This window comes from Callorhinus ursinus, unplaced genomic scaffold, assembly GCF_003265705.2.
Source record: "Callorhinus ursinus isolate GAN/ISIS: 27379988/994484 unplaced genomic scaffold, GSC_fseal_2.0 scaffold21, whole genome shotgun sequence".
NCBI lineage: Eukaryota > Metazoa > Chordata > Mammalia > Carnivora > Otariidae > Callorhinus > Callorhinus ursinus.
Window position 1 is genome coordinate 3,491,348 of NW_027397083.1, and position 14,360 is coordinate 3,505,707.

Genomic DNA, 14,360 nt, shown 5'->3' on the forward strand with positions numbered 1-14,360 from the left:
AAAATGATATATAAAATCTCCTTCACATAGCAAAATCATGAAAATAATGTTCTCAATGTAAATGACTAGTTAATATTACAATAACAATGAATTTTAGTCCAAATAATCCAGCAAGAATAGTAGACCTTCCTTTTGGAAGTAAAAGAGGAAAAGAGAGAATCAGACCAGATGTAGCAAAAGATTCAAAAATATAGAAAGTAAAGATAAAGAATACAGAAAGCTTTTCTACCTTCACAGAGTGCTACATTTTTGGCAAAGGTGGTGAGCTTGCATTACATGACTTATGAAGAATTGAGTTGCATGATGCTCATAGCGTTTTCTATGAAAGATACTTCCCAGGAAATGCTTTAACAAAGTGATCTGTTAATAGACCAATGATGCAAACATAATCTATAGCATTATTGCTCAAAGTGTCTGCATACATCACCTGCTTAGAAACATCTGCATAATTTGTTTAAAATGCAAATATGCCAATCCAGGAACAGTCCCACTGAATTAGAATCTCTAGAGCCTGTATCCTGGAAATGTGCATTTTAATAAGAATTCCAATTGATTCTGAAAGTAATCAAAGTTTGAAAATTAATGGGCAATAAATAAATGTAAATGAGATATTTTTAAATGATAAATAACTTCCTGCCTGGGCCTTTCCTCAGAGGACTTATATGCCAACATCAACATACTTTTACATATAGTGTTCACTGGCCCTGAACCATAGAAATTATATTATTCTCTCTTTGCCATTCAAAAGATAAAGTCATTTTACACTATTGTGATTATTTCTCCACTGAACTCACCTTTTGATCCAGAGCTTCTTTATGGCATTTTTCACCTCCGAATTTCTCAAGGTGTAGATTAAAGGGTTTAACATGGGAGTTATCATGGTATAAAACACAGCCACGGCTTTATCAATGGAAAAGGTGATCATTGGACGCAGATACACAAATACACAGGGCACAAAAAATAAAATGACCACAGTGATGTGAGAGACACAGGTAGAGAGGGCTTTACGCCTCCCCTCCAAGCTATAGGTCCTTATGGAGTGCAAAATGACCACATAGGAGACCACCAAAAGGAGGAAGTTTAACAAACAGATGAACCCACTATTGGCAGCAACAAAGAGACCAAGGGTATGAGTGTCCATGCAGACAAGTTTCAACAAAGGGTTTAAGTCACACATGAAATGATCTATGACATTGGGGCCACAGAAGGGCAGCCAGATTATGAAGAAGATCTGAATGGTTGCATGGACAAAGGCTCCAGCCCAGACCACTCCCATAAGGAGGCTACACACCTGTTGACTCATGATGGTTGTGTAGTGCAAGGGTTTGCAGATGGCCACATAGCGGTCATAGGCCATCACTGTGAGAAGGATAATCTCAGCAGCACCAAAAAAATGCTCAGCAAAGACTTGAGTCATACATCCCCTAAAAGAGATTATTTTTCTCACAGTAAGAGAGTCAGCAAGCATTTTAGGGGTCATAGAGGAAGAACAACAGCCATCTATAAGGGATAAGTTAGACAGGAAGAAGTACATGGGGGTTTCCAGGGCCCTGTTGATGCTGATGATGATCATGATGAGTAAGTTGCCTGCCAAGATGATCAAGTAGACAATTAAAAACACAACAAATGAGAATTTCTGAAGATCCACATTTTGAGTCAAGCCCAGGAGGATGAATTCCGTCACATTATTCATCTTGTCCATCAATTCAGTTCAGGTGACAAGTGACTTCCCTGAAAAGAAAGTCACATTCATCCTCAATAATGACACCTTTACCTAATGAATAAATATTCATGGAGTGCCTTATTTTTTCTAGTTTTACAGAAGGCAAAAACAAGCACAAGACCCTATCAACTGTTTCATTTTTTATATTCTTACAAGTGACAATATAGGTGGTATTTTTTTGTTCTTTATAATTTCCTGATTTTGTTTTGTTTTTGTTTTTGTTTTTGTTTTTGTTTTGGGAGAGAGAAAGAGAGATAGCACAAGTGGGGGGCAGGGCAGAGGGAGAGAGGGAAAGAGAGAATCCTAAGCACACTCCACAATCAGTGCGGGCTCATTCCCATGACCCTGAAATCATTACCTAAGCTGAAAACAAGAGTCAGAGGCTTAACCAGCTGAGCCACTCAGGCACCCCTTTTTTTAATTTTCTACAACAAAAATGTGTAACATTTAAAATCAGAAAAGAAAAATACCATGCATCAATTTGGAAGAGCCAATCCATGATATAGCCATACATGTGGCACATTCACATACACCCAAAGATTTATATATTTTACCTCTAAAATGTCTGGACATGTTTACCAGTGAAAAATCTAATTTGTTCTAATTGAGGTCATATGAAAAGACTCAAAGACATATAAAAATCCTTTCACAAGCCATACTTTTTCCTACTTTACTTGTCTGGTAACTTCTCAGCTTCCTCAAGACTAAAAATGGTGTTGGACCTCCTCCCAATCTCAGAGAAGGTGGTAAGTGGCCCTTAGGGCACTTGCCACATTGTCTCATACTCATCTCTTGTTCTTCAACAGGGTGTGTCCTTGAAGGCAAATATGTGCCTTACTGAAATTGTAATCTTATTCATTTTTGTATTCCCAGTGATGGCCAAAAAGTAAATACTCATAAAACATTCACTGAGAGAGGGAGAAGAAAAAAAGAAGCAAAAGAAAGAGGGAGAGAAATAAAGGAAAAAGAGCAAAGAGAAATGGGTTTAAAATCCAAAGACTTAGCTTGGAATCTGGGATGCACCCCTGATTAACTACATAACATCAATTTATTTTATCTCTCTGTACTTCAATTTTTTCATCTGTTAAAGTAGGGACTAAATATATCTGTATTTAAGATTGTTGTGAAGATTAAATCATTTTAAATTTACTATTATTTTTTTAAAGATTTTATTGATTTATGAATAAACAATGAATCATGGAACACTGCACCAAAAACTAATGATGTAATATATGGTGATTAAAATAACAATAAAAATTTAAAAAAAAGATTTTATTGATTTATTTGACAGAGAGAGACACAGCGAGAGAGGGAACACAAGCAAGGGGAGAGGGTGAGGGAGAAGCAGGCTTCCTGCTGAGCAGGGAGCCCAAAGCAGGGCTCAATCCCAGGACCCTGGGATCATGACCTGAGCTGAAGGCAGATGCTTAACTGCTGAGCCACCCAGGTGCTCCTAAATTTACTATTATTGTTAATATGATTTTCCTGTTCTCACGGGAGTATCACCAAAGAAATCCCTCAAAATTGTCTCTGAACATCTTCAAAAGGCAAAGATTCTGAAAGTGTAAGCTAAACAAGTAAGAAGAAACAGGAGAATAAGAAAAACAGTGATAAATGTCAAAAATAAAGGTCATCAGATTTAAAACAGAAAAATTTTAAAGCAAGTGATTAAAAGAATCTTTAATATAAATACTTAATTTTTATTTAATTTGCTTGCTTTGTTTGTGAGATTTATTGTCCATTCATTAATTGATTTGCTGAAGACATATCCCAAACATAAAATAATATACTCCTTCCAAATTTGATTCTATGACCAAGTATGGATTTTTCCAGGAAACTAAATGTAAATTCTGTTCACTATTCAAATAAATGCTTTGTACAGTGTTGTGTTTTACTAGTTTTATAACCCTACTCAATTTAGCCAATATTAGATATTAGAAAGCATTTGAGAGAGAGCAACAAAGGGGATGTAGAGACAGAAAGGGAGGAGAGGAGAAAAAGTAAAACCAAAAAAGGAGGAGAAAAAAGGACACACTACAAAATGATCTAAGAAAGACTTAATAAGTGTATTGTAATAATTCCAACAAGTGCTGTCTTAACGTCTGAACTTTTTATCAAACTCACTTGCTGATTATGGCCCTTAGGATCAACATCAGAGAAAAATGCTCACAAATCAAGAAGTCATAGGTTGTCCTTACACACAAACTGGTCAGAAAAAAAAAAGTTATTTTTGCCTAACTCAGTGCTGAGGGTTGTAAACTACTGTCTTGTCAACAGTTGGTTCTTGGCAGACTCATCAATACTTAAACTCCATTAGGGTTTTCTTCAATTCAAGGTATATGAAACCAGAGTCTTGGTCATGTTGATTTATGTAAACTTACTGTTCAAAAAAAAAATCAAAGTGTTTCCAGAAAAGAAAATTCTGAAGTAAAATCAAAAAGAAGAAAACTGTGCTTTCCTTACATATCTACCCTCCCTACATCTCTGGGACTTCTCACCCTGGTCTGACCTGTTCAGATAATAAACAATCCCAGATAGCAGACACATTCACTTTGTATTTAAAAGGAATTTGGGTTGCAGGGAGTGGGAGAGATTTCTGCAGCTTAGCACATTTCTATTTCTATGAGATTCACAGAAGTCTATAGGTTTTTAATTTTTTCTGTATAACTTGGTGTGAGAGACTTGATATAGACCCTAAGAACATGGCAGCCATTTCTAGAGCCAAAAAAGCAAATCCAATTACCAAAACATCAGCAGTTGACTAAAAGTCTCTGGGATGAGGAATCTCTTGAAGCCAATTCTTCTGAGCCTTTTTTCAGAACATCTGTGCTCAGTGCTGAGTTACATACTTTGGTCCTCAGAAGGCACCCACTTTCTCCCATCATTTCACTCGCTCCCCAGGTCTAGCCACAGATGTAGTCAGGGAGAGGCACTGCCTTTGTGGTTCACTCTACCAAGGAATCCTCACAGTCCTGCTCGACTCCTTCAGTTCTCACAAGAAAGAGGCACCAGTTTTATTTAAGTAGTGACTCACCGCTATGCTATTTTCCCAAGGGAAGAGTAGTTAATTTTAGCAGCCCTTGCCAAAATGGCAGTGAAATGCTTCTCCCTTCCTACTATAGTCCCTCTGACCACAGAAGGACATTTTTGACATGGGTTAGAATTGATCTACAGGAATAGGATAATTATCAGGGTACAGTTAGAACCTAAATTCTTCATTTCTTTTTTTTTTTCCAATAAATGCTCATGGAACATCTAAAATATACCAGGCACAGTGTTGTTCAACAATAATAATGACAGTAACTAACTATTGAGTGCTAAATGCCAGGCCCTGTATTAAACACATTACATAAGGTACCTTTGTGATAGGCACTATTATTATTTTCATTATACAAATAAGGAAACTGAGGCACTATGAGTATAGGTAATTTACCCAAGATCAGAAGTGAATAGTGGCAGAACTAAAATTTATTTATTTTTAAAGATTTATTTATTTATTTATTTATTTATTTATTTATTTATTTATTTTAGAGATACAGAGAGAGAGAGAGCGAAAGAGAGAGAGGGCATGTGCGAGTGGACTAGGGGCAGAGAGAGAGAGAGAAAATCCTGAAGCAGACTCCCCCCTGAGTGCAAAGCCCAACACAGGTCTCAATCCCAGGACCCCAAGATCATGACCTGAGCCAAAATCAAGAGTTGGAGGCTTAAATGACTGAGCCACCCATAAAACTAAAATTTAAATACATATCTGCCCTCACAGCCCAGATAGTGTCTCTGCCCTCATATGCAAGAATTCAACTATTAAAAAAAGAAGAGAGTGGTGAACATTATAAAAAAGAACACAGTGCTGTAATGGGAACATGCCTTAAACTGGGGTGAAGGTGGAATGTTCAGGGACAAAGTGATGTTGAAATTGAAACCAAAAACAAACAAACAAACAAACATTACCCATGGTTGAGATTAGATATAGAGGAGAGGGGATTGAGCCACACTATACCATTTGGTGAATGTGACCAATGAACAAGGTCTCTATGTGAGCCCACCAAAGCATTTGTGGCTCCATTCTGTTAGAGTTAAGTCCAATCAATTGTTCTTTTCCAATCGCATATTCCAGTTGACTATAAGCTTTCATTGTCACTATCAGTTAGCTGAAAATTACTTGAACAGAGAGTTAAATTACATCAAGCAACTGAAAAACCCCAGTTATAACTGGCTTATTTGAAAGAGGAGCAAAGATAACTTAAAGCACCTGGACCTCACATAAACACAGACCCAGCCTCCAATTTAAGCAGTGAGTGCCAAATGTTTTCTTACCTTGAAATAAGTTATTTACCTTTCTCAGACTTAACTTTTCTTGTCTTCAAAAAGGAACTAACAATACATGCTATTGTTCTGAGGATTAAAGAGATGTATGGGAATGAATAAATGAATGAATGACAACCATATTTCTTTTTCTTCCTTTTTTAAAATTTAAATTCAATTAGCCAACTTATAGTACATCATTAGTTTCAGATGCAGTGTTCAATAATTTATCAGTTTCATATAACACCCAGTACTCATCACTTCACATGCCCTTCTTAATGCCTGCCCATCACCCAGTTACCCATCCCCCCACCCACCACCCCTCCAACAACCCTCAGTTTGTTTCCTAGAGTTAAGAGTCTCTCATGGCTTTTCTCCCTCTCTGATGACTTCCCTTTCTGTTTTCCCTCCCTTCCCCTATGGTCCTCTGCCCTGTTTCTTATATTCCACATATGAGTGAGACCATAGGATACTAGTCTTTCTTTGATTGACTTATTTTGCTCAGCATAATACCCTCCAGTTCCATCCATGTCTGATGTAAATGGTAAATATTCATCCTGATGACTGAGTAATATTCCACTCTATATATGAACCACATCTTCTTTATCCATTCATCTGTCCATAGACATCTTGGCTCTTTCCACAGTTTGGCTATTGTAGACATTTGGCAGCCATATTTCTACTAAAAAAAAAATCTCAAACTTGAGATGAAATTTTCACCAAAATTTTGAGAATCTGTTTTCAAGGGACTAAAGAAATCACCTTCTCAGACTTTTTTTTTCATTTTCATGAATTATTTCTCATCACAGAATAACAAATATGCTCACCCTCTCTCCCCCAAACCACTTGCTCTGCAGACCTCCAGTGCTGAAGTCTGAAGTATGAGTCTGTATCCTGAAGTACATTCCTTGGGCACAGGCAAAATTCTCCTGCTGGTGCTGGTACTTCACAGCTGATGTTGGTTGACAGATTTCTGGGTAGTTCCACATATTCAGTATTACTGACAGGCTACTATGAAGACTCTGGCACACAACTCCAGATGGACACATACCAACTATTGCTTGAGTATGTATCTAGCAGTTGAACCTAAGAATCAAGGTTATGGGAAGTTCAAGATTACTAGATAATGCCTAATTACTTTCCAAAGTAGTTGTATTAATATATACTTCCAGCAGCAATGTAAAATACATCCCATTGGTTCATATCCTCTACATCACATGGTAATCTCAAACTTCTTAATTTTTGCAAATTAAATGAATGTAGAACGTTATCTCATTGTGGGATTCCTTGACTTTTCCAAAATTACTAATAAGCTGATTATTACTCCACATGTTTATTCACTACATCTTTCTTTTGGTTGAATGCCTGTTAGTATCTTTGGCCCATTTTCCATTTGTCTCTATTTTCAATTTGTAGAAGCTCATTATGTATTGTAAGCAATAATTATTTGTAACTTCAGTGTCTTGCAGATGTTTTTTATTCTTTGCATTTAAGGTTCTTCCATTAACAGCACTTCATAGTTTAAATATTGGTGTTTATATATCTTTTATTTATGTAAAAAAGGTTTTTATGTTTCCTTTAAACAAAAAATTTCACACCTCAAGGTTACAAAGATATTCACCTATATTTTCTTCTAAAATATTTGATGTTTGGCTGTTGATATTAAATTCTAAAACTAACTGATGTTAACTATGAAATCTTTGTTAAACCCGTCTTCCTAGATATGGTCCAGTTTTCTTCTAGAAGACTTATAGTTTTTACTCTTATCTTGAGGTGTGTGATTCATTTCAAATTAATGTTTTATGTGATGTGACTTACAAGCTGAGGTTCATTATTACCCATATGAATATTTACTTATTCCAGCACCTTTTAGTGGAAAGACTTTTCTTTTCTCCATAACTGTTTTAATAATGTTTTGTGAAAAGCAAGTAACTCTATGTGTGCTGGCTTATTTTTGGACTCTATTCTGTTCTATATATCTATATGTTTATCTTATATTGGTTACTGTATCTTTATATGAAGTCTTGAAATCAGGTAGTGTAAAATTTCCAAAGTTCTTTCACATAATCTATTAGGCTTATTCCTATTTTCATTTTTACGTAATTTCAATAGTGTTTTTCAATTTAATTTTCCAATGTTTTTATTCTTGGTGCAGAGAACGTATTTTCATATATTACCTTTTATACAGCAATATGGTTGTATATGCAGTCATGATTTTTCTACATACAAACCCCCAAACTTTGGAAATACATAGTTTAATTCCTTTCCAAACTCTATAATTTTTTTATTCTTTATTGCTGTACGACCTCCAGTCTTTACAAAAATAGTTTAGAAAGTCACCAAACCAACAAACAACTACACCTCACCAAAAAACCTCCTTCATAAAGTCAGAAAAATACAAGAATGTCTACTCTAAATACTTCTATTCAGCATCTCATTACAAGTTCCTCGTGGAAATTAGGTTTAGAAAATAATAATAAAAGGCATCCAAATTGAACAGAAATAAGTACAACTATCTGTATTTGCAAATCAGGGGAATGCAAATAAAAACCACAATAAGATACCAGTTTACATCCTTTAAGTACCCATAATTCCTTCCGAAAAAAAGGAAATTAGTAAGTGTTGGCAAGGAAGGAGTAATTAGAAATCTGATACATTACTTATAGGAATGAAAAATGATCTAGAGAGGCACCTGGCTGGCTCAGTCAGCCTTTGGCTCAGGTCATGATCCCAGGGTCCTGGGATCGAACCCCATGTCAGACTCTCTGCCCAATGGAAGCTTCTCCCTCTCTCTGCCGCCCCCACCCCCACTTATACTCTCTCTTTCTGTGTAAAATAAATAAATTAAATATTTTTAAAATAGATTGAGGAGGAGAAAGATGGCAGAGGAGTAGGGGACCTGGATTTTGTCTGGTCCCAGGAATTCAGCTGGATAGGGATCAAACCATTCCAAACAGCTACGAACTCAACAGGAGATTGAAGAAAAGAATAGCAACAACTCTCTGAACAGAAAAGAGACCAGTTACTGGAAGGTAGGACATGCGGAGAAGTGAATCCGAGGCGATATTCGGGAGGATTGAAGGTGGGGGAGAGGGCCTCGTCGGCCGCTTCTGGCAAGTGATAGAGCTGTGGAGCACAAAATCGGAACTTTTAGAAGTCGGCTCCGCGGAGGGACGTCACACCAGTGGCTAAGCGGGGGTGGAACCCTCGGGGACAGTGTGGTCTCAGGACCCTTGGGGTCACAGAAGGACCGGCGTTGCCTGAGTGTGGCAGAGCTCCCAGGTATCAGAGTGGGGAAGGCAGCTGCAGAGACAGAGCCAAGGCACGGGATCTCAGCTCGGGGTTGCCATAAACTGTGATCGGTGACACAGTTGGGCCACTGCTCTTCCAGCAGGGACCGAACAAGTGGCAGATCCAGGGAGAGTCCCCTTCCTCCCCCGAGAAGAGTGGCACGGGAGCACACCACAGGGATCTGCTGGGTTTGGAGACTCCACATGGGGTCGTGTGCCAGAGATAGAAACGCTCGGTCACAGGCCTGGTGAGCATGGAGTGGGCCGGAGACCAGGGAGATGGGAGTGATTGACTGCTTTTCTCTGAGGCACACTGAGGAGCAGGCCATGAGTTCTCCGCTCATCCAGGGTGGAGATTGGGAGGCGGCCATTTTCACTCTAATCCTCCAAAGCTGTACCGAAAGCTTGCGGGAAACAAAAGCTCCTGAGAGCAAACCAGAGCAGATTACTTAGCCTGGACCCGGCAAGGGTGGGGCAATTCCGCCTCAGGCAAAGACATTTGGGAACCAAGGCAACAGACCCCTCCCCCAGAAGATCCACAAGACCAGCCAGCCAAGACCAAGTTTACCAATCAAAGAGAACGGCAGAACTCCATCGCTAGGGGAATACTGCATATAGAATTCATGGCCTTTTTACCATGATTCTTTAGTCTTTCAAAGTTAATTTTTTTTAACTGTACTTTTTTTTGAATTTTTGTTTTTCCCTTTTTCAACCAACATCTTATCAATCCCTTTCTTAAAAACCATTTTTATTTTTCATTTTTAGAGTCATGGTCTATCCCTTCATAGTGGTTACCCTAATTTTTGGCATATATATAAGTTGTTCTCTCTTTAAAATTTTGAGATACACTTTCTTCTAACAGATCAAAATATACCCTAAATCTCTAGTGTATGCTGTTATTCTAGTCTCCTCTTGATCACATTCTCTCCCTTTTTTTTCTTTTTTTTAAATCCTCTTCTTTCTTTTTTCAAACAACTTCTTATCAATTCCTTTTATAAAATCTTTTATAATTTTCATCTTTACACTCATATTCCATCCCTTCATCGTGTTAACCCTTATTTTTGTACATATAAAAGTTTTTCTTTCTTTAAAATTTTGGGAAGCACTTTCTTCTAACAGACCAAAATATGCCCAAAATCTAGTGTGTGGCACTGATCTATTCACCAGCCTGATCATATTTCATCATATTCTGTTTTTTCTTCTTTTGTTTTGTTCTATTTATGTTTGTTTTAATCTTTTTCTTTTTCTTTTTTCTTTCTTTCCTTTCTCTTCCCCCAGTTTCAGGTTTTTTCTGATTTCTTAGAGTATATTTTTTGGAGACGTAGTTACCCTGTTAGCATTTTGTTCTCTCATTCATCTATTCTCCTCTGGACAAAATGACAGATGGAAAAAATCACCTCAACAAAAGTAGCAAGAGGCAGTACCGACTGCCAGGGACTGAAGCAATACAGACATTAGGAAGATGTCAAACTGGAGTTCAGAAGGATGATTTTAAAGATATTAGATGGGCGTGAAAAAAAACATGGAAGTTATGAAAGAAACCCTTTGTGGAGAAATAAAAGAACTAAAGTCTAAACAAGTCAAAATCAAAAAGGCTATAAGTGAGGTGCAATCAAAACTGGAAACACTAACTGCTAGGATAAATGAGGCGGAAGAGAGAATTAGTGAAAAAGAACACCAAATGATGGAAAATACAGAAGCTGAGAAAAAGAGAGATAAACAACTACTGGATCACGAGAGCAGAATTCGAGAGATAAGTGATACCATAAGACAAAACAACATTAGAATAAGTCGGATCCCAGAAGAAGAAGAAAAAGGGAGGGGGCAGAGGGATATTGGAGCAAATTATAGCAGAGAACTTGCCTAATTTGGGGAAGGAAACAGGCATCAAAATCCAGGAGGCACAAAGAACCCCCCTCATAATCAATAAAAATACGACAACAACCCGACATCTAATAGTAAAACTTACGAGTCTCAGAGACAAAGAGAAAATCCTGAAAGCAGCTCGGGAGAAGAAATCTGTAACCTACAATGGTAGAAACATTAGATTGGCAACAGACCTATCCACAGAGACCTGGCAGGCCAGAAAGGACTGGCATGATATCTTCAGAGCACTAAACGAGAAAAATGTGCAGCCAAGAATACTATATACAGCTAGGCTGCCATTCAAAATAGAAAGAGAGATAAAAAGCTTCTAGGACAAACAAAAACTAAAGGAATTTGCAAACACGAAACCAGCCCTACAAGAAATATTGAAAGGGGTCCTCTAAGCAAAGAGAGAGCCTAAAAGTAACATAGACCAGAAAGGAACACAGACAATACACAGTAACAGTCACCTTACAGGCAATACAATAGCACTAAATTCATATCTTTCAATAGTTACCCTGAATGTAAATGGGCTAAATGCCCCAATCAAGAGACACAGGCTGTCAGATTGAATTAAAAAACAAGACCCATCGATATGCTGTCTGCAAGAGACTCATTTTAGACTCAAAGACAACCCCAGATTGAAAGTGAGGGGGTGGAAAATCATTTACCATGCTAATGGACACCAAAAAAAAGGAAGCTGGGGTGGCAATCCTTATATCAGACAAATTAGATTTTAAACCAAAGACTGTAGTAAGAGATGAGGAAGGACACTATATCCTACTTAAAGGGTCTATCCAAAAAGAGGATCTCACAGTTGTAAATATCTATGCCCCTAACATGGGAGCCACCAATTATATAAGCCAATTAATAACAAAAGCAAAGAAACACATTGACAAAAATATAATAATAGTGGGGGACTTTAACACACCCCTCCCTGAAATGGACAGGTCATCTAAGCAAAAGACCAACAAGGAAATAAAGACTTTAAATGACACACTGGACCAAATGGACTTCACAGACATATTCAGAACATTCTATCCCAAAGCAACAGAATACACATTCTTCTCTAGTGCCCATGGAACATTCTACCAAATAGATCACATCCTAGGTCACAAATCAGGTCTTAACCAGTACCAAAAGACTGGGATCATTCCCTGCATATTTTCAGACCACAATGCTTTGAAACTACAACTCAATCACAAGACGAAAGACAGACAGAACTCAAATACATGGAGGCTAAAGAGCATCCTACTAAAGAACGAATGGGTCAACCAGGAAATTAAAGAAGAACTTTAGAAATTCATAGAAATATTGAAAATGAAAACACAACTGTCAAAATCTTTGGGACACAGCAAAGGCGGTCCTAAGAGGAAAGTATATAGCAATACAAGCCTTTCTCAAGAAACAAGAAAGGTCTCAAATACACAATCCAACCCTACATCTAAAGGAGCTGGAGATAGAACAGCAAATAAAGCCTAAACCCAGCAGGAGAAGAGAAATCATAAAGACCAGAGCAGAAATCAATGAACTAGAAACCAAAAGAACAGTAGAAAGATCAACGAAACTAGGAGCTGGTTCTTTGAGAGAATTACCAAGATTGATAAACCCCTCTGGCCAGACTTATCAAAACAAAAAGAGAAATGCCCCAAATAAATAAAATCATGAGTGAAAGAGGAGAGATCACAACCAACACCAAAGAAATACAAACAATTATAAGAACATATTATGAGCAACTCTATGCCAGCAAATTAGACAATCTGGAAGAAATGGGTGCATTCCTAGAGATGTATCAACTACCAAAACTGAACCAGGATGAAATAGAAAACCTGAACAAACCTATAACCACTAAGGAAATTGAAGCAGTCATCAAAAATCTCCCCAAAAAAGCCCATGGCCAGATGACTTCCCAGGGGAATTCTACCAAACATTTCAAGAAGAATTAATACCTATTCTTCTGAAACTGTTCCAAAAATTAGAAATGGAAGGAAAACTCCAAACTCATTTTATGATGCCACAATTACCTTGATCCCAAAACCACACAAAAACCCCAACAAAAAGGAGAATTACAGACCAATATCCTTGATGAACATGGATGCAAAAATTCTCACCAAAATACTAGCCAATAGAATCCAAAAGGATTATACACCACAACCAAGTGGGATTTATCCCTGTCTGCAAGGTTGGTTGAACATCAGCAAATCAATCAATATGATACAATACATTAAGAAAAGAAAGAACAAGAACCATATGATCCTCTCAATAGATGCAGAAAAAGCATTTGATAAAGTACAGCATCCTTTCTTGATCAGAACTCTTCAGAGTATAGGGATACAGGGTACATACCTCAGTACCATAAAAGCCATCTATGAAAAAACCAAAGTGAATATCATTCTCAATGGGGAAAAATTGAGCTTTTCTCCTAAGGTAGGAATATGGCAGGGATGTCCACTATCACCACTGCTATTTAACATAGTACTACTCCTCCTAGCCTCAGCAATCAGAAAACAAAAAGAAATAAAAAGCATCTGAATCAGCAAAGAAAAATCAAACTCTCTTCACACATGATGTGATACTCTATGTGGAAAACCCAAAAGACTCCACCCAAAACTGCTAGAACTCATACAGGAACTCAGTAAAGTGGCAGAATATAAAATCAATGCACAGAAATCAGTGACATTTCTATGCACCAACAAGACAGAAGAAAGAGAAATTAAGGAGTCGATCCCATTTACAATTGCACCCAAAACCATAAGATACCTAGGAATAAATCTAACCAAAGAGGCCAAGAATCTGTACTCAGAGAACTATAAAATACTCAGGAAAGAAATTGAGGAAGACACAAAGAAATGGAAAAACGTTCCATGCTCATGGATTGGCACAAAAAATATTGTGAAGATGTCAACACTACCTAGAGCAATCTAACATTCAATGCAATCTCCATCAAAAATACTATCAACGCTTTTCAAAGAAATGGAGCAAATAATCCTAAAATTTGTATGGAACCAGAAGAGACCCCGAATAGCCAGAGGAATGTTGAAAAAGAAAAGCAAAGCTGGCAGCATCACAATTCCGGACTTCCAGCTCTATTACAAAGCTGTCGTCATCAAGACAGTATGGTACTGGCACAAAAACAGACACATAGATCAATGGAACAGAATAGAGAGCCCAGAAATAGA

General features: G+C 37.5%; 1 protein-coding gene across 1 annotated transcript; it reads right to left on the bottom strand.

Annotated features, from left to right (window-relative positions):
• Positions 1-790: 790 nt before the first annotated feature.
• On the bottom strand, positions 791-1,702 carry LOC112829253 (olfactory receptor 4C12-like). Its single transcript, XM_025878725.2, has one exon. It carries the CDS (start codon positions 1,700-1,702, stop codon positions 791-793), a length of 912 nt encoding a protein of 303 aa, XP_025734510.1.
• Between the last annotated feature and the right edge of the window lie 12,658 nt (positions 1,703-14,360).

Bases quoted from the DNA above. Each gene is read 5' to 3' on its own strand.
- LOC112829253 (XM_025878725.2), bottom strand. From the start codon at position 1,702: ATGGACAAGATGAATAATGTGACGGAATTCATCCTCCTGGGCTTGACT.